The 21,761-nt window shown below is 42.2% G+C and overlaps 1 protein-coding gene across 1 annotated transcript in view; it reads left to right on the forward strand.

Moving 5' to 3' along the window:
- The window catches only part of spegb (striated muscle enriched protein kinase b), a gene marked incomplete at its 5' end in the record, with an annotated part of 129,609 nt that overhangs the window by 78,314 nt on the left and 29,534 nt on the right, over nt 1–21,761 (forward strand). The window contains 13 exons of the mRNA XM_084311379.1: nt 2,790–2,965; nt 4,098–4,358; nt 4,510–4,668; nt 5,661–5,850; nt 7,122–7,351; nt 8,194–8,313; nt 8,629–8,733; nt 10,375–10,581; nt 14,075–14,198; nt 14,573–14,745; nt 18,030–18,142; nt 19,280–19,448; nt 19,912–20,008. Of these exons, the coding sequence (XP_084167505.1) occupies nt 2,790–2,965; nt 4,098–4,358; nt 4,510–4,668; nt 5,661–5,850; nt 7,122–7,351; nt 8,194–8,313; nt 8,629–8,733; nt 10,375–10,581; nt 14,075–14,198; nt 14,573–14,745; nt 18,030–18,142; nt 19,280–19,448; nt 19,912–20,008 (2,124 nt within the window). The remainder of the gene's footprint in view (nt 1–2,789; nt 2,966–4,097; nt 4,359–4,509; nt 4,669–5,660; nt 5,851–7,121; nt 7,352–8,193; nt 8,314–8,628; nt 8,734–10,374; nt 10,582–14,074; nt 14,199–14,572; nt 14,746–18,029; nt 18,143–19,279; nt 19,449–19,911; nt 20,009–21,761) is intronic.

Genomic DNA, 21,761 nt, shown 5'->3' on the forward strand with positions numbered 1-21,761 from the left:
GAGTAGAAGTTTGACCGTGCATCTTTCAGGGACTTGCAGTACACCTTTTGATGGTCACGGAAAGCCAGTTTGTGGACAGTGAGTCCAGAGTGTCTGAGTCGACGTTCCAGGGCACGACCAGCTCTTTTCATTTTCCTCAGTTCCTGTGTGAACCAGGGGGCGGAGCGTTTAAAATTGACCTCACGTGTCTTGACGGGGGCATGGAGGTCAAAGACACTGCTCAGGGATGAGTTGTAGTGCTCTACTAGTTCATCCATTGTTGCAGAGGCTGGGCAGGTGATGCGTTGGAGGTCTGTGGTCATGGTGGCTGGGTCAATGGATTTCCAATTTCGGAAGGACATTTGACATTTTTGTCTAGTAGAGGGCAGCATCAATGACAGGGTCATTGAGACCACCTTATGGTCGGACACACCGAGGTCATATACCTCTAGGCTATTTAAGGGGGCTGATGTAATGACCAGATCTAGGGTGTGGCCCCTGTTGTGCGTGGGAACCTCAACATGCTGCTGCAGGCCAAGGCACTCAAGCAGACTCAGAAACTCTGTTGCAAGGTGACAGGAGGGGTTGTCAACATGGATATTTAAATCACCAATGATGACAATATTGGCTGACATAGCGGAGAGTGATGCGAGTAGATCGTGTATTTCAGGGAGGAATGAGGGATTTGATTTTGGGGGCCGGTATATGAGAAGCACTGTCATGGGGTAAGGAGGTTTGCATTTGAAGGCCAGACACTCCATGGAGGTAAAATCAGGCAGCGGTAGGGAAGAGAGCTTCAGCTCAGCCCGATGAATGATGGCTATGCCACCACCAGCACGGCCAGAGCTGCAGGCTTTCTCCATGTAATTATAGCCAGGGGGGCAGGCCTCATTTAGAACAAAGTAGTCCCCTGGTTTGTGCCAAGTTTCAACTAGACACATAAAATCAAGTCCTTTGTCCAGAATATGCCGGTGAATGAGGAGGGATTTGTTTGCGAGGGATTGTGTGTTGAAGAGTTCCATAGTGGCAGGAGATAGAGCTGATGGTGGAGGTCTCAGCACACTCCGCAGAACACTGTGATCCACTCCACGTTTCCCATCTGTCCTAGTGCTGTGTTTTCTCAGGGGGGAGGGGTAACTACAAATCCTAGGTGCGCCAGTGCCCTGATGACGTCGCGTGCGACGCGCTCGGCTGGGGACCAGATGGAGGGGATCGTAGCAGAACCATACCGAGAGAAAACATACTTGTTGCGGGTGCTTCGGTGGATATACCGGGGTCGGCGTAGAATTCCAAGCTGTCCTATGGCTGTGATGCACGCTGGAGTGGTGGAGTTGTTGAAAGCCAGCAGCTGGGAGGTGGAATATTTCATCATGCCGGGCGTCGATGGAGTTAGCCAGGCGCTAGCTGTTGTTAGCCATGCACAGCGCTGGAGAACTAGCCAGATGCTCAACAGCATTGCAGCTCGCTGGAGACGGTAGCAGTCCTAGGCAACACAGTCCGGCTGCTAGCCCACCGACAACGGGGGAGAGACCAGCAGTCAGCCGGTGGAGCAGGTAGGTTGCGACAGCCGTCGGATCAATACAAAAATAGATAAAAACAGTGCAAATAGTCCAGGGGTTAGGATTTGTTAAACAGAAGAAAAATAGTTTAAAAGTTAGCCAAGCTACTTTGGCTTTTAAGATTCGTTTTAAAAATAGTAAAACACTGGTTCAACGATGGATGCCTAGCAAGTAATCAGACTGAGGCGTCGTACCTAGGAAATGATACTAACACCACAACGACTTCTGGTCAGCGTCGTCCGGTTGAAGTAGGGTCCTCATCATCAGGGGATGGGATACAGCTGTGAGGAGTGAGGTGCCTGACACCGTGTGAATCAGGGGATGAGGTGCAGCTGGGTTGAGTGACCATAAAAGGGTGTGAGGCTTCCGTGGTGGATGGAAGGGAGGATGAAGAGGAGTACGTGGTGGATGGAAGGGAGGATGAAGAGGAGTGCGTGGTGAATGGGAGGGGTGAAGTACGCTCTCGCTGTGATTATGACACGGTGTTGTTTATATTCACATTTCTACCCAAATAGACAGTCTTCTATTTTTGTTCTACTTTTATAGTCTATAAAATGAATACATTTCCTACCTTCTATAATCTTTGCAAAGTCCATTTTTGCTGTTTTCTTTGCTCTCATTACCTCAATGTTTACATCCCAAGTTTCACTTTTGGTTTTGGCCATCAATTTGAAGCATAGGGGTGGTTCTTACACAACTCCAGTGCACTCTTTTAGTGTGGTACATCACTCCCAGAAGAACACGTGATGTACAGTTTTCAGGGACACCTTTTCTCCTACAGTGTGCTACAGTGCAGGTTTCCTCAACTAGTGGTCAAAAACTCCATTGTATAAATTGTAAAAAAAAAAAAAAAAAAAAAAAAGCCTGTGCATACATATTATGTATGTGTATTTTTTTATTTGATTTTTTACACACTTTTAAATAATGTTTAATTATGGCTGTAGATCACAATAATAACACCAGTCAAATTATAGTTTGTAAATTGCAGTAACCCAGTGGATAACACCATGAATTTTCAGCAGGTAGCCTAATCAGTAATCTCTAATGGATTCTGAAAGTTACCTTCCCAGCCCTGTTTATAATATTAGAACCCGTGCTAGCTAGCTTTCTATTTGTTTCGAGGCTCGTCTATCTCGTCGATCTCGTGCATTCGCCTCAAGGCCTCATGCAGGATCCCATTTCAATTTGTAGTCTTCTCGATCATTAGTAATGTTACGAAGGATTCTAATCATCGTCCCGCCCCCTTTTTAGGCTGAGGGACAGAGTCACGGTGAAGACGAGCCTGCGTCATATTGTGCGCGAGAGGGAGGACGGCACCTTTGAGATGATCATCAAGTCGGCGGTGAGGTCAGACACGGGGGTGTACACCTGTAAGATCATCAACGAGTACGGGACCAAGCAGTGTGAAGGACGGCTGGAGGTCAAAGGTAACGTAACATAGTGTTAAAAGCAAGGACGCAAAGTGCCTTTGAGCTGCCACTAGGGGCAAGTCAAATCAAGTCAAGTCATTTATTTATATAGCACATTTAAAAGCTCAGAGAGCCGACCAAAGTGCTGTACAGTAACTACAGAATAAAAAACTATAGACATAGTCATACAGTGTAACAGAAGACAATACAACATGACAAAAGACAGGATGGACACTCAATACAGTAAAACCACAAGACACTAGGAGTAAACAACAGACGATACAGTATGACATAGGACAGTAGACATGTTATTTATGACACAAATACTATACAGCCGACAATATGCTAAGACATAGGACACTAGCCGATATGTTATGGCAGTAGGACTATGCAACAGACAGTACGGTAAGACATAAGACAGGGACTGACAATAGAGTAACTGGACACTGTACAGAACACAGAACAGCAACACAAGGGGGACCGAGTAAGCACTAGGCTGACAGAGAACATTGTAGAGAGAATGGTAAGGGAGCAGGGATTAATCCTAGCCAAATGTTATGGAGTAGAGGTGGGTTTTGAGGCGGGATTTAAAAGCATCCACAGAGGGAGCAGATCTTATGTCTGGGGAAGACCAGTCCATAGCCTGGGGGCCACTGCTGCAAACGAGCGGTCACCTTGAGTTTTAGACTTGGTGCGAGGGACAGTCAGGAGGGCCATAGGACCTGGGTGCTGAGTAGGGGGTTAGGAGGTCTGATATATACAGGGGGGCTATGCCAGTCATTGCCTTAAAAACAAAAAGGAGGATTTTAAAATCTATTCTCAGGGTGACAGGCAGCCAATGAAGGGAGGCCAGCACGGGGGTGATGTGTTCCCTCCTTTTGGTAGCTAACCTTGAATGAATGTGGGTTAGTGATATAATTTGCCCGTCTGTGAGGTGCTTCGCATCTTGTAAAAATAAATCTAAATCCAATCTACAATAATGCATCTGTTAGATCTGTTATTTGGTTCACGAGTCAAAGCTCTCAAACCTGTTTGCACTCGGTTTGTTGGTATATTCTCAACTTGGATATCGTAACTCATCAATCGCAATGCTGTGGTTTGGGCATTGCTGGAATTGGGTTCTCACAAGATCTCCTCTAATTTCTCGCAGTTGCCCCAGTGGAGCCGAGCCTGGCTGTCATTCGTCCAGTCAAGGACATGACTGCCCGGGCCGGGGAGACGGTCTTGTTCGAGTGCCACGTGATCGGACCTCAGGACACTGATGTGGATTGGCTTGCGGACGGGAAACTGATCCAGCCAGCCTTGCTGAACTGCAAGATGCACTTTGATGGAAGAAATTCCCGGCTGCTGCTTAACTCCGTACATGAAGATGACAGCGGGACATATATGTGCAAGCTGAGCACAGCTAAAGGTACAGTACAGGGAACAATGGGGTCATGGTGCATTGTAGGTCGACATGAAAATAATATGCAATCAAGTGCCATCAGCCACAACCACAATACCTCAAATTCAGGATTGCAAATACATTTAGTTTTTATTTATTTGTTTGTTTTCTGCTTTAGAGGAGGTTACCTCATGTGGCAAACTCAAAGTCATTCCCTCCCCTGAACCTCTCTTCACCCGTAAACTGGACGTCCTGGAGGTGATCGAGGGGCGCAACGCTCGTTTTGACTGCAAGGTCAGCGGGACGCCACGTCCCAGGGTCATCTGGAGCCATTTTGGTAGGTTATGCATCTCATCCTGGTATCTTAGTCACTAAGCACATTTTAGTTGAAGAATGATGATCTAAGACAGTTTGCCTCTAAACATTTAGTGAAGTTGTACTGAATTTGTTGTTGAACTGTAATGCATTCGCTCTTGTATGTATGTGATGTGTGTTGGGGATATCCACTCGATAAACCCCTTGAGGGCTTTAAAATAAATAAATAAAGCTTTACCAGTGATCCAAGATCCTTATTCTTGTACCAAAAATGGTGTAGTTTGTGAATAGGTACCCAGGGTGATAAGGTAGTTACAGTTCAGCTCATTTATCATTAATGAGCTGAGTTAGATGTAAGTAGCACTGTATGGCTATGTTGTGGAATATTCTCGTCATACACATTCTGATGGACACAGGCTCGGTCAGTCAATTTATAAATGGTCTTTAAAGGTAGAATCTGTAATGCGGTCAAACAGTGACCTATAGGCAAAAGAGCCAACCTTAGTACTGCGCTTGATCTACTTTTGTTGTTTTGGTCTGCCGTGTGGGTTGGAGTTTAGTAACTTATTATACTATGGATTTCTCCAGACCTCTCTTGGTAGAGCCTGAGCTGTGGCCAGCAGTAACAACCCCTCCCCCCATCCCCACTGAAATCCAACCCACACATCAGACAAAAACAAGAATTCCAAGGACGCTATAAAAGGCAACAAAAAACACATAAATAAACACAAAATAAATAATAATATTGTAGGCGGGTGCGGGGGATGGAGAGCATTTGTCTGAGGATCGCAGCCTCCGGGAGGGGGTGTACGGGTGGAGGAGGTTAGATATTGGTATTGAGGGACAAGGGCATGGAGGGATTTGTAGGTAAGGATGAGGATCTCATAAGAGATACAGTGCTTGACCGGGAGCCAGTGGAGGTGGATGAGGGTGGGGGTTATGTGCTGCCAGGGCTAATGTGTACTTGGAACTAATGTGTCATCATCACCTGTTCCGTTTTGTCTGTACGTTCAGACCACCCGCTGACAGAGAGTGAGGATGTTCGTATTCTCCAGGAGGGAGGCCGCCACTCCCTGATCATCTCCCACGTCAGCAACGAGGACGAGGGATTCTACTCGGTCACGGCCCGGAACCCCCATGGCGAAGCGGAGAGCTCCGCTGAGCTCTACGTACAGGAGCCGCGGCCTGCCATCTCCTCACAAATGTAGGCGTCATTTGGGAGTTACATCCTTGTTTCATGAGCTTTTCCACATTTAGCTTGTTTTCTAGAATTGTGAACATAGCTTTTACATTGTGTAGCTGTTTTGCATAAAAGATATGTAGAAGAGTGTGTGAGTGAATGAGAAGGTGACTGAGGGGGGGAGTTATTTAGTCTATGAGGTACGTCGCATCTAGAAATAAGCCTTTTCTTTCCCCAATTCCTGAAAAGTTAACTTTTTAGAGATACAATGCTTTTGATGTTGCTTTTGCACTTTGAATACCATTGATGTTATGGAGGAGAGGGTGTAGATGGTTGGTCAGAGAGAAGAGCTGTGGGCAGAAAGCTATAGTTAAATGGCTTATAGCCTATAGGGCAAATGAAAGGGAAATAATGGGAGATTGTTAACAGGGGATTCGATAATGGTGTTAGATGGGCTTAAAAGAGCAGTGGTAAATAAATTAGAGAAGATGGGAGACATTACAGATGCAGCTCTTAGGACTGAGCTCTGCTCTGCACTGCTACTGCGGTAATCATGCACCATTAACCTGGCAGTGCTGTTAACGAGGCGTTAACCCTACTGCACTCTTGCAGTAGAGGTTAGATTTTTCTGTATCTATGAATATGGTGCCTTGTAATACATTCATCATGTGTGGTCCCATAGTATAGTAAGTATTTATAGGCATGTTAGGCCTTCCTTTGGCAGTGGGATTGGGTTTCTTCATTAAGCATTTATCCTCGTCATTAGGGCACAAGTATCTTGAAACACATTCCTCCCCAAGTTAAATTACAACTATCCTCACCTCCCCATCTCTTGCACAACCACCTCCCTCCATCTCTCCCTCCATATCTCCCTCATTCTGACTATCCATTTCCTTCCCATCTGCTGATCGATGGGAAGGCTCTCTCACACACAAACTCAGTACAGGTCACTTTAAACACAAAAGAAAAGGTCACTTTAAAGAAAAAAAAACATACCTTTTTTGTATAATATAGTTAGTATAGCTAGTATAGGATAGTATATATAGTATAACTGTATATTGTATAGTATATTGTATAGTAGTGTATATACAGTAGGACTCATTACCTTTTAATTTGGAAGCTTAGCATTGTATTGTATTTTATCTTAATACTTTTTATCATGTCTATTTCTATTATTATTTGTATTTTTGCACAATCAAGGCGGGCATGGTCACCTTAATTTCACTATATGTCTCGTATAATGTATGTGACAAATAAATCTCTTGAATCTTGAATCTTGATCCGTCGTCTCTCAGGGCCAAGCTGGAGAAGATGCCATCTATCCCAGAGGAGCCGGAGGTGCCGGAGAACGAGGTGGAACGCTTCACCATGCCTGACTTTGTGAAACCCCTCTATGATCTGGACGTGGTCGCAGGGAAGGAGGCGGTGCTGAAGTGCAAGGTGGCCGGCCTGCCGTACCCCACTATCGTCTGGTTCCACAATGGCAAGAGGATCGACAGCACGGAGGACAGGAAGATGACACAATGTAAGTCGGTCACAATTGGACAGGAAGTCCTTCATTCCGACAGCCATCAGACTTTACAATGCATCACTGTGCCTCACTGCATCACTGAGCACAGGGTGACAGTTACCATCTTCCTGGACTTTTACTTTTAAAACAACACTGTTCAATATTACACTTACCGTACACTTACTGTAGACTTCTGTATATTTTACTGTATATTTTACAATATTCAATATTACACTTACTGTACACTTACTGTACACTTCTGTATATTTTACTGTATATTTTATATTAGAATGTATAAAACATTCTATAAACATTGTATTATTGTATTATTGTATAAACATAAACATCGTTTCCGCGGTTTGGCCCGGGAGAGTGGGGTCTTGTATGTTGTGGGGTCGTTGTGCGTGGGGTGGGGTGCTTGGTGACATGGGTGGTAGCGGGCTTGGCTCGGTGGGGGGAGTACCACCACTCGCTCCTCTACTGAGCCTGGCCCAAATAATTCAAGGCACCCATGTCGCTGAGTGCTCGGCCCCGCGTGGGACGGACCTGGGATGTAGGGGAGCCCTATTTCTAGGGGGGATGGCGGGAGGGGGGGGGGTCCCTCTTATGGGGGTCTGGGAGGCTGAACGAAGCCATATTCAAGGGGCCCATGTTAGTGTGTTGTTATGTTATTGATGTCATTGTAGGTATTGTCTAAGTGTTGTATGTCTGTAAATGTTAATAAAAATGTAAGTAAAAAAATAAATAAAAAATTGTGTTGTAAAGTATAGTAGCCTAAGCTTAAAGTTACAATAAATGTGTACAACACAGAAATGTGTCCTCTTTAGAACAGTCTTTTACACTTTATCTTTTGGCAGATCGAGACATCCACAGCCTGGTCGTCCGTAATGTGTGCCACGCCCATGCTGGGGTCTACAAGAGTGTTATCTGCAATAAAGTGGGCAAGGCCACCTGCTATGCCCATCTCTATGTCACAGGTGAGTTTTGTTACTTCTTTGAAGTTGTTTGCACAAATTAAAACACTTTTAAATCTTCTTTTTTTATTATGCTTCAGTCATGTTTCTAATGATTCTCAATTATGTCTTAGTAGGTTTGATGTGACAATCTTCTCGTGTTATACAAAACATTATGATTTCTGAAGAAAATCCTGAATTCATTGTTTAGAAAGTGACATACACAGCCTTGCAATCTAACATTTATGATACGCTAAATAATCAGATGAAGGGGTGACCTGTTATGGATGCACTTCTGCCACTTCTTTGTATCCCTTACTGTTATTTGGATCTTTTCAGATATCCTTCCTGACCCCCCAGAAGGTCCTCCAACAATAGAGTCTATCACTGGTAAAACGGTCACCCTGAGCTGGAAGAAACCAAGGAGGCTGGACCCTTCCATTGGTACACAATGATTATTTGTCTTTAACATTATTATTATTATTATTATTATTATTATTATTATTATTATTATTATTATTATTATTATTATTATTATTATTATTATTATTATTATTATTATTATTATTATTATTATTATTATTATTATTATTATTATTGTCTCTAATAAAATTTGATCCACTGTATCATTCAGAGAGAACAGATGAGAGAATACCTGAAGCTCAACATACATCTAAAACATATTATATATTACAAAGCTTGACAAATGTATGGTGTCGCAGTGTCTGGTGTCGCAGACAAATACTTAAACCGCCTCCAACTCGTCCAGAACGCAGCCGCCAGGCTCGTGACGGGCACCAAGATGAGGGACCACATCTCCCCAGTCCTTGTATCCCTACACTGGCTCCCGGTAAAACAGCAAATACATTTCAAAATCCTCATGTTCACATACAAAGCCATAAACGGTCTTGCCCCAGCCTACATAAAATAACTCCTGGTCCAATCAACCAGCTCCAGATCCCTCCGTTTCAAACAACCAAATCTGCCTAAAAATCCCCCACACAAGACTGGTGACAAAGGGAAACCGGGCTTTCGCAGTCGCAGCACCGACCCTCTGGAACAAGCTCCCACTCAACCTGAAATCTGCAAGCACCCTACAGACCTTTAAGGCCATGCTCAAAACCCACCTATTCGCCATAAACAATCCATGAGCATAGTTTTTTTTAGTTTTTTAGTTTTGTTGTGTGGTGTACTATGTCTGTCTGTTTCTCTATCTGATTGGTTGGACTGCCTGTATTTTTCTGTTTTTCGTTTTGTTCCTGTCTTTTTTGTTTGTTTTCTCTTTCTCTCCCGGGATGCGCCCTGGGCCGATGTAACTATTGGTTGAGGGACGCAATATAAATAAATGTATTGATATTATTATCATATCATATCAAATGAGTTGGAAAAAGGTTTATATTAATAATTTTTAATTGATAATGATTTATACATTTGTGAAACATATGTATGAATCATTAATAACGAATTACTTAATGTAATTCATATTTTGTGTGGCCCATAGTAAATCAATAGTATGATGTAGTAGTCATTATTAACAAATAATTTGTAAATGGTGAGTAATTTACTATTTGTAAATTCCTCATAATCGTGACACATTTTCTGATAGTTATTCTACAATTGCACCGATTCATCATCTATTAACATCTGTTAATAATTAAAAAAAAAATCACTTTTAGTAATAATAATGCATAAATAATGATTGTTACATAATTATTGCTGGTATGAAAGTTAATATCACAGTCTAATATTGCTGAATTTAATAACTCTGATCTTTGCATACATAAAACTACCACCATAGAGGATGTGAACAGTTAGGACAGGGGTCACCAACCTTTTTGAAACTGAGAGCTACTTCATGGGTACTGAGTCATATGAAGGGCTACCAGTTTGATACACTCGTCTGAAATAACAAATGTTCTCAATTTGACTTTAGTTATATATTATTATCAATGATAAATGATATGCATCTTTGTGAGTAACTGTTAGGAGTACTAAAAAACAAGGTAGTTCAGATGCTCAACCTCCCCACACAGAAAAAGTGTTCTGGAATGTACAGTACACATTAGCATTATCTTTTTATTTCAGAACCCAGTTCCTTGATGTATGCCATCCAACAACAAGCCTTGGGCTCCATCCAGTGGACCATCATAGCCTCCAGTTTGAAGGAGACGATCTACACCATCAGTAACCTCACCAAAGGAGTCCGCTATGCTTTCAGGGTCCTGACCATCACCTCCAAGGCCTTCAGCAAACCCTCACTGGCCACCGATGCGGTGCAGCTACTAGATAGAGGTACTGACATGTGCATCACACATCTGAGCTCACACGGTCGAGCTGTGTTCTGAGCCTCCTGCTGTACTCACTGTACACACATGACTGTGTGGCCAGGTTCAGCTCCAACTCCATAGTGAAGTTTGCTGACGACACAGTGGTGGTGGGGCTGATCTCTAACAACGACGAGAAGGCCTACCGGGAGGAGGTTGATGTACTGGCATGTTGATGCCGGGATAACAGCCTACTCCTGAACATTGGTAGAACCAAGGAGCTGATCGTGGATTTTAGGAAAATACAGCAGGGGACACACAAAACACTGTGGATAAATGGGGCTATAGTAGACAGGGTGAGCAGTTTTAAGTACCTGGGAGACGTCCACATCACAGAGGACATGACATGGTCAACTCACATAGCCACTGTGGTAAAAAATGCGAAACAGCGCCTCTACCACCTGAAACAATTAAGGAAGTTCAGAGTATCAGGGAAGATTCTCCACTCCTTCTATTCCGGGGCTGTAGAGAGCATTCTGGACTGGGAACATCACTGCCTGGTTTGGAAACAGCACGGCCCAGGATAGGAAGGCCCTACAGAGAATGGACTACAGGTATTGCACTACCACCCCTGCAGGACTTATACAATAGGAGGTGCAAATCCAGAGCCTGTAGAATAATGAAGGACCCTCACCACCCCAATAACAGCCTCTTCAAGCTGCTGCGGTCAGGCAAGCGCCTCCATATATATGCAACAAGAACAGAGAGGCTAAGGCTCAGCTTCTTCCCTCAGGCCATCAGAAAAATGAACATTGATCTCTCCACACACAAGCACACATGAACACACACATACACACACACAACACAACATTCTGCACTCGCACACACACAAACACACCAAAGGTCACTTTAAACACACAAGAAAGGATACTTTAAAGGAAGGAAATGGACACTTTAACACTTTAACAGCACCAGATGGCGCTGTTTACTGTTACTGTTGAAAGGCCAGCGCCTTTTAACATGGGGATACGTGGCTGTGTTTGCAGGCCTAAAGCTATATTATATATTATAGCTATAGATCTAATAATATGGTCGATTGTCATTGAGTTTCTTCCGGTCAAGATGCAAAAAACAGAGAATTTTTCCATCAATACATTCCCGTTTTATACCGTCGTGAATATGAGTGTAGTTTCAAGGCGGTCTGGTGTCATTTCCAAAATGCTCCGTAATGGCCGGCAACGTGTATTCTAGTAAGCGCGTTATCATTTCTTCCCTGGACTAGCTACTGTTCTCAAATCAAATTTAATTTATCTGTATTATGTTTCATCATGGATGCATGAAAGGGCGGGGGGGGGGGGGCGCCCCTCCGTGCTTTGATCGCAACCAACGGAACACGCCACACACACACGGCCCGATCAGCATGAAGGAATTTTTGGATCAACGCAATATTGATACCATATACCGTAATTCCTCTAATAGTGACCGGTATTCAATTACAAACCGGGTCTCTATTAATGGCCGGGTGCGCTCTTGAGCTAAGCAATTATAAGCCGACCTCCTAATACAAGCCGGGTTACTAATATACTGAGCTGCATACTGAGCTGCTAAGGTAAAGTTACTTGATTTAATTTGATGTGCACTGTTAACAATGCTTGTATATCTAATCGTGTGTTGTCATGTTTGTTTATGTGTTTGTTTAAACAATAATAAAAAAAAGAAAATACAAAAAAAAAAACATTTGACTGGGTTCCAACTGACACAAAATGTTGATTTATTCATTATGATCGGTTTGAAAATTTGAAATATAGGCCTCTCTCTTATACATGCCTCCTCCTAATAAAAGCCTGGTACCCACTACAGTTTAAGCAAATACAAGCCCGGGTCACTATTAGAGGAATTACGGTAGTTCTTACCTTGACCAGGATCTGTCCCGAAAAGAATATTCCAATTATCTGATCGCCATTCCAAGTACTGATGTCGATCAAGGTGCCAACGTAATCCAGCATTGAACATGAACGGGGGGAGGGTCGGCCGGGTAGCGCAGCGGACTAAGCGTCTGTCTACCACCACAGAGCCAGTGGGATCGAATCCGGCTGTGGTGCCTCCGGCTTGGCTGACCGTCCATACTAACACAATTGGCAGTGTTAGCGGGTGGGAAGCCGGCGTGGGTGGGTCCTGGTCGTTGTAAACAGCGACTCCTACAGTTCGGTCGGGGCGCCTGCACAGCAAGGGAAGGATCTGGGAGAGGTAGTGTGATCTTCCACATGTTACACTCTCCCAGTGAGAGTCCGCGCTGCCAGGTGAAAAGAAGCGGTGGGCTGACTACACATAGAGTGGAGGATGTGCTAGTCTCCGCCCTCCCAGACCGACGGTAGGGGGTAGAGTGCACAACAACCAGGAAGGGGGATTGGGAATTGGCATAACGACTAACATTGGGATGGGAGAAAAATCGGAAAAAGAAGGAGGAAAAAGATAATAAAAAAAATAACATGAACGCCCCCCTCGTCGATGCATCCGTTATAAGCGTTTGGCTTGCCCAGCTAGTTAGACCCCGCCCGCAGGCTGCAGCTTGGCCCAGACACCAAGCCACATCGTTTCAAAAGGAGTGCAATAGCGGCCGCAAGGCGTTAGGCGGCGGTATTGGACTTTTGCGATCTCAGACCCATCCCCAGTGATAAGCTGATAACACAGGCTGCCGGCATGTTTTTATGAATGGAAATATCGAATAAAAGAAATAACGATGAAAACCCGATTATACTCTGGTTTTCGGGGGTCCTGGTGCTCAACATTCGGCGAGTTAACCGGACTATAGTGTTAAGAGCTGAAAGTGTTAAGAAAATAACTTGTTGTGATTGTTGTATAGTATAGTTAGTAACAGCAAGTATAGCATAGGGACATAGAAGAAAAACTGCACACTGTATAGGATCCAGTGCCTTTAAGCGATTTATTTATTACTTATCTTTTTTACTATTATTACTATTACTATTGTTTTTATTGCACAATCGAAGTGGGCATGGCCAACCGCATTTCACTGTATGCCCTGGTATGTATGTGATGAATAAAACTCTTGAATCTTGAATCTTTTATACAATGCATTTGCCATATAATGTGTTGCGGAAAACTGCCCATTTTGATTTGACATTATTTCATTATGTCCTTAACCCATTCTAAACAATGCATTTACCATATAATGTGTTGTGGAGGAGGTGAGGAATGATCAAAATCATCATTGTCTACATTGGGCTTACAGACAAAAATGTTCCCTGACCCAGATCAACAATAATAAACTGTGAACAAGTATATTTATTATTATTATTATTATTATTATTATTATTATTATTATTATTATTATTATTATTATTATTATTATTATTATTATTATTATTATTATTATTATTATTATTATTATTATTATTATTATTATTATTATTATTATTATTATTATTATTCCTTTCTGTGTGGTGTATACGTGTCACACAGTCAAATATTATTATGTTAAATGAAGTTTGATTTTCCTCCAGGTCCCTATCTTGAGGAGTCTCCAGTGATAATCGATAAGCCAGACATTGTGTATGTGATGGAGAACCAGCCAGTCACCATCACTGTCACCCTCAATCATGTCAATGCTTCAGTCATATGGAAGAGGTATGTATGCTCACCAAGCCCCAATCCACTATTTTTACTATAATTCTTTCCCACCACATGCATTCTTGAAGAGTTTAATTTGGAGATGGAAAATATGCCATTTGTAACTTCCTTAATCTTATTTAAGGAAGGTTATTTAACCTCGTCCGGTAGCGTGGCTACATGGGTAGAGCTCCGGACTCATCATCTTCACTACACAGTGGTGGTGAAGGAGGCAATCTCAGCCCTACATTGTAAAACGCTTTGAGTGTCTAGAAAAGCGCTATATAAATGCAATGATCATTAATTCACTCATTCATTATTGACCTTGAATTGACCGCGAAGGCAGGTTTAAGGCGCTGCTATTATGTCTGAGCTGCCATGCTGTTCCATAGGAAGGGGGTGGTCCTTGGTAGCAGACCAGGCCTGTACGAGATGACGATGCCGGACGACGACCAGCACACGCTGAAGCTCCTGGGGGTGAAGGGGGCTGACGGGGGCCAGATGGTATGTCTGGCCACCAACAAGCACGGCAGCGACACCTGCACCTTCAGCGTTGAGATGGCAGGTGAGTTGTCTGGTAAACCTTTGAGATAACTCTGCTTTTGGATGGAAACATTGTATATGTTTCAGGAGGAATTCAAATATAGCCTTCTTCTTCAGAGACAAGAAGCTAGATACCAGTTTCCTCTCTGTGCGTTCAGTAGAAAGCTATCTGGCTGCATGTTAGCCTAGCTTAGCACAATGAATGGAAGCGGACAGTGCCGGTTAGCCTTCGGGAGAGGTGTTAGTTAGGGTGACCATATTTAGATTTCCAAAAAAGAGGACATGCTGGCCCCAGCCTCGAGATACTTAATGATACTCAAAGTTTACTCAAAGATGCCTTATTGTTTTAACCTCTTAACATGCACCCAGAAAAGCGGATTTTTTTTTTTACTTGAACTTGAGGACTGCATACTTTTTTATGCAAAGCATATCTTTATACTTTATGCTTATAGCACATGCATAAGCCTGGTCTCTTTTGAAAGATAACATTCTGAAGTTTCTTAAAGAAAAAAATCACTTTTAGTGCTAATGAAATAGAGCAGCGGTTCCTAGAGCTGCCGCGGTATTGATTATTTCCTTACCGCACAAATTTGCAAAATATTTCCTACCGCCGCGGTTTTTACCGCACGCACACAAAAAATTAAAAAAAAAAGTTTGAATGCATTTTTTTTTAGTAGTAGTCTACTCTTTATAGCATATAGCCTGCCTCTAGTCTAAATGTCTATCTTTAGAGGATGACTTTGCAGCATGAATATTGTTTGGGATTCGGCAAGCACGCATTCGTTATTAAAAGTGAAACACGGATTCGAAGTATCCCCTCGGTGTCGCGAGCAGGAGTGGTAGCGGCGCGCCCGCCGGTTACCCCCCCGACCCTTTCTTCTTATTATTATTATAACGTTACTACTTATGATTACAAAGGCATTCGATTTGTGGCATTAACGTTAGTATAGTTACACGTTCGTATTTACCGGACCATAGCAAGGCAAGCGTTACTAAATTAATATCTAAGTTCCTTTCTTTGCTCAGAGCGTGCCGAGTTGTACCCATTCTGCGGTCTGTTAATAAAGTTTTCAATCAGACAAGTGTATAGAACGAAGGGCTTTTATTATAACATTTCGTTGCAGTAAAATCATTATGCCTCGTTCCCTGAGGAGCGACGGCAATCCACTCCTGTCTCCGGTGGGAGCTAACGTACTATTAGCCGTGTTGTGACTGAGCTCTGATCAATGGCTCATGGCTGAGATTCAGGAAGTAAAAGCACTTCGCGTATCTCTTCTGACCAATCTGTGGTCTGCAGTGTTTCATGTGACTTTTCTGGTACCCAATAGGGTCGCTTGGAATCTCGACAGAGAAGTAGGGTATATCTGCAGAGCCGCAAGCCCAACGAGAGCGTAATAATAATAATAATATAATAAAAAACAGCGGTGATGCCGGTATTCAGCCCAACGCTGCGGTGGGCATGATGTAACAGCGATACCGCGGTAATACCGATACCGCGGCAGCTCTAGCGGTTCCCAAACTTTTTTGGCCGTGCACCCCCTGTCACCTCCCGACCTAGCTTGCGCACCCCCCAATGGGTTTCGGTTAGAAAAAATTGTTGCTGGTCTCCGTGCACAGATTAAATTTTTTATTTTATCTCTTCCCATGGTGACTATGGATAGGGAATTTCTTTATTTAATTAAAATGTTCACGACAATACTCTGCCAGCATGTTTAATATCCATAATACTAAAGATTTGACTAAGATTTGTATGAAATTTTATTGTATAAAAAAAAAAAAAAAAAAAAAAAAAAAAAAATACCACCATTAGCCTTTTCATGTCACGCACCACCTAGAGGGCGCTCGCGCACCCCTTAGTTTGGGAACCACTGAAATAGAGTAACATAGGGCTTAACTTGAATTGAACTTGAACTTGTGTACTCACGTTTTTCTCACGCATGCCTGACATATCGGCACGGATTTTGCCGAGGACTAACCAGCACTGTCCGCTTCCATTCATTGTGCTAAGCTAGGCTAACGTGCAGCCAGATAGCTTTCTACTGAACGCACAGAGAGGAAACTGGTATCTCTTCTTGTCTCTCTCTGGAGAAGACGGTAAGCCAATTTCCCCAAATGTTGGTATGTTCCTTTAATTACAAGGGGTGCATGGAGTGCAGCTGCGTCTTGGCCCATGGTGTTGGGGAACCACAGATAGTCCCTCCCAAAAGTACATAGTGCGCACATTACATAAGATGACTCTGGTGGTGTGCTGGTGGCTCGCCACGCTAAGGCACACACTGTAGCCACAAAGTACAGGGGTTCGGTTCCAGCCTGAGATGTCCTCCCCCTGCTATCTCCCCACGATCCCCGGTCACTCCCTGTCATGTCTAAAGAAGCAAAGTCAAGTTAGACCGTGCTCTCAATGATTGACACTTGGTACTGCTATCCCAAAGATTTAAGTAGAAAAAAGCAGGAAGCCGGACCAGCACAATGGTCTGCTGGTCCGGCTTCCTGCTTATGTCTAAAGAAGCAGAAATCCCCCCCAAACAAAACACATCATCATAACATTATCAAAAGTCAAGTATAAGGAGGGGCCACATAAAGAGCAGACTGTGATCTAACTCCACCAGTATACATGAAGATTGTATCAATAGATTCCTCCATGCAACCAGAACTTAACCATCCAATGTGATTATAACTTAATAGAGTGGCAAACATCGAATTAGGTCTGAAATACTGACTATGAAGATTGAATAGACTGAATATGTAGATTGAGATCCAAGACTCAGTCATATGGTGATCCGTTTTGTGAATAAATTTTATTTGCTGATGTCTGATGTGATTTTTGTTGGCAGACAACTCCTTCAGACAATCTCTATGCTGCCTAACGTGATCATAGTTAGCGAGCATAGCGTCGCTCAACCTGTGTACTTAATACATGTTGCTTCGCTGGGAAAGACCGTTCATCACTGCATCGTTTATACAACTTTGTATAAAACTTTGTACAATGAAATACGACATTCAGGGGGTGACTGGTCACTCATCATTCTACCAGTTTGCATGTCAGGAAGTTATCAGGAACATAAACACAAAGAGCTTAGAGGTAAACACACCAGCCACCTTGGCTGGAAGTCAAAGCTATGGAAGGCGGTTGGGGTCAAAAAGGGTTAGTTAATTTAATTAATTAACCCAAATTGTGCAATTTGTTTTTTTTACGCATTAAGGTTTTCAAATTAATCTAAAAAGTGCCTGTGTTAACATTGACATCCCTACTAATAATATGTATATTCAAGAGCAGAGAGTGAGCTTGATGTCTTCTTTCCACAGCCCCACCAACATTTGAAACCATCATGGAGGACTTGGACGTGCGTGTCGCAGAGACACCTCGCTTTGTTGTGGTTGTGGAGGGCAAGCCCATCCCAGACATCCTCTGGTTCAAGGTGTTTATCAAGAATGAGTGAAACATCTTTTGAATTAACTCAAGTAATGCTATTTGGTGTTGGGGAGTAATATATTACATGTTTTTTTTTATTTTTTTTTAAAGGACAGTGTTAATAGTTTGTGCTAATTGTCTACATTAACCCTCTCCTTGACATTCGTCCTGGTCTGCAAACAGTCAGCATAGTTGGGCGTATCACAGTTTGTTTTCCTTCCTGCAGAAGAAGCTGTGCGTTCTTGTACAGTATGAAAAACAACTTCCACAGACGTGACCATTTTTTTTATTCTCCATCGCTCAATCTTTCACTGTTTCTGAGTTGCGTCTCCTCATATCAGCTTGCTAGCTTTCAAAGACCTCTGATTGGACCAGTGTCTGTGTTTCGCTGTGATGGCCGGCTAAAGCCCAATCTCCAGACTCTTCTGAAGAGGGTTCTGAAAAGCATTTGGAACAGCACTGCTCCTCTCAATCAACAGAAGCACAGCGCCAGCAACCTACTGTAATACCTTGGATGTTGTTATAAAAATAGAAAAACAGCATAAAAGCATGAATGTGGGTCTATAATAAATCCACAGGTTCTGTATAATCATATAAAATAGGCCTAAATAAAATAGTTAATAAAATATTAACATTCAGCCTCTAGATGTCGCACTAGAGCACCAGCATGTTCCTTATATATTTTTTGTCCGGTCTATGTGTATTTTACCTTTATGGGTAATGATTCTATATGTAAAGATAAAAAAAAACGACACGCTTTTTAATCATCATATCACTTTCTCTTTGGATTGTGGGCAATTCACTTGAGTGAAGTTGACAAAGCTACAGACTTGCTGAAAGTCTGCATAGAGGGCCCAAAAAGTCTTCATCAGAACCCTCATGGACTAATTTTGACATGGGACAACCTTTTGATTTTTTCTCAAAGATCAAGTTAAAACATTTACCTTTATTGGTTATAACAGTAAGATAAGTAAATAATCTATCTCTCCTTCAAAAGATTATGAACCTACATTATGGCCATAATTTACTGATAGTTTGATCTTTACTGGGCGTGGCTGCAATGTTGGAAAATCACAGGGGAAGCTCAGTTCTATAATATTATAATATTAAATTCTGTAAATGATACATTGTTTCTGTGTTTCAGAATGATGTCCTGCTGTCAGAGGGCAGTCATTACACGTTTGTTTATGACGATAATGAGTGTTCCCTGGTGATCCTGAACACCAGCCCAGACAACTCGGGTGTCTACACCTGCATTGCCAGGAACCTGGCAGGATCTGTGTCGTGTAAAGCTGAACTCACAGTCCATGCAGGTAAAAAGCACCAAGAAGACTAGATCTATAGGAACACATCAACATTATGTGAAATGAGCTTACCGTGTTCTCCAGAGTTAGACAAGAAGATAGGTACCAATTTCCTCGTTCAGTAGAAAGCTATCCGGCTGCAAGCTAGCCTAGCTTAGCGAGAATTAATGGAAGTGGATACTGATCACTAGCCTAGCTTAAAACACCAGGAGAGGTGTTTTGTGGTCTGTATCCGCTATATAATCAATCCATAGGGACTTTTCCAAACTACAGTAAACTAGAAGTGTGTATATTTATGTTGACCTTCGAGCAAATAAGATTAAAAAAAGATTTCCTCAAAAGCAACCATGTCTTTATTATTATTATTTTTTACTCTGAAATTACACTGAAAGGACCTTATCCTACCCATATAGCTTCCTTCTACATATGCATTCTGCTGCTTATTTGATCATATTGTAAATGTTTCCAATAGCTAAAAGCAAAGAGGATCCCATGGAGGATGAGGAGACCATTCTAAGGAAGAAGCGCAGAATGACAGACCTCTATGACATATACAAGGAAATTGGAAGGTAAGGCATTTGCTGGCTCTCTGACATAAAACTTCCATTTTATACCATTTAACTAAATCAAATCTATTAACTCTTGTGTCACTATCGCTGGGTTGCAGCACAAGTAGCCATCTATAGTATCTCTACTATCAAAGTTGTTTTTACCTAATTGCATTGAGGATGTATTTCCTCATGTTATATTGCTATGAATGGGCATTTCTCTGTCTTTGAACATTATCATAATTGTTGGGTAAATTAAAGTTATAGAAATGTTTTTTTGAAAACCGATACCGATATTTTCCGATATCACATTTTAATGCCGATATCGGCCGATAATATCGGTAGGCCGATAATATCGGACATCCCTACTTTTGACTGAATAAATCTGTATCTCTCCTAATAATAATACATTTGTTGAGCACAAGTAGCCATCTTTTTTTTTTTTTTTTTTTTTTTTTTATTATTGCAAAACAAAAATTATTAAAAGTCAGTACTCAACACATAATGCATAATGAAACTTTCAGTCAAGGTGGTTAAAAATACATGCAAGTACAGAAACAAGATAAAACAAAAATAGTCTATAATAACATTTTAACCGTATACAGTGTATATCCAGCGAAATTACAATTATATAAATGTTAGTATAGAATATACCCCTAATACCTATTTTCTAAAACCCTACACACATATGCTCCAGCTCGAACCCCCCCCTCCCGGACCCCCCCTTGGATAGTACCTCCATTATCCCTCACTCCTAACCAGACACTACCATTATAAGCTAGCTTTTATTCTCTCCACCACTTCTACCCACATTGACATTTTGGATTCATTGAGACCCAGAATTCTTGCTGTAGATATTTCTTGATATATCACATCGAGATATGTAAGAAACCAAACTTTCCGGCACATTTTTTCCGGTTGAAACCAGCGTGATGCGATCAGCTTTTTAGCTACTGTGATACCCGATAAAACCAATCTCTTTAGCTGTGGATTCACTGCAAACTCAAAAACATCATTCAATAGTAATACCGAGGGGTGTACAGGTATATTCCAAGATACGAGTCTTGATAATTGTTGGGACACATCTTTCCAGAATGCCTTAACTGGTGGGCAGTCCCAATACATGTGCATAAATGTTCCTTCGTCCCCATTTGTACATTGGGAGCATTTGGAGTCTTGTTTAAGCCCCATTCTGCACAGCCTTATCGGAGTCAAGTATGTCCTGTGAATATAGTTCAGATTGATTTGTTGATGATCCGGGTTCCTTGATGTAAGTCGGACATTGCCCAGGCTCCTTGCCAATCAAAGTCATTTTCCAGGTCTGGTATATCCCTCCTCCAGACAGTGTCTAGTTGAAGGGTTTCATACGAGGACGTTAGTAATTGATAATAAAAACCTGATACAAAACCTCCCAATGTTTCTCTTTCATAGAAAAATTTGTGGTATCTGTGGTGTTCAATTGGTATGAGTAATGGAACACCGTGAGACCTCAGACATAGTCGTAACTGTATGTAAAAAAGCCATGTGGACTCGGTGAGGTTAAACTTTGTGCATATTTCGCCATAACTACATAAGCCCTGGTTATTAAAAATATCCCCTAATGAGTGTATGCCTTGCTCTTCCCATATAGGGAATCTTATAGGGCGTTTTCCCATTAAGAGTGCATTGTTATTGAATATGGGAGTGTGATTATGCCATTTTTGAGGGTTAGGATATTTCTTTTGTGTTTCCCGCCATGTTCTGATTGCATGGGTAATTATGGGGCCAAATTCCC

This window comes from Notolepis coatsorum (genome assembly GCF_963971535.1).
Source record: "Notolepis coatsorum genome assembly, chromosome: 3".
Classification (NCBI taxonomy): domain Eukaryota; kingdom Metazoa; phylum Chordata; class Actinopteri; order Aulopiformes; family Paralepididae; genus Notolepis; species Notolepis coatsorum.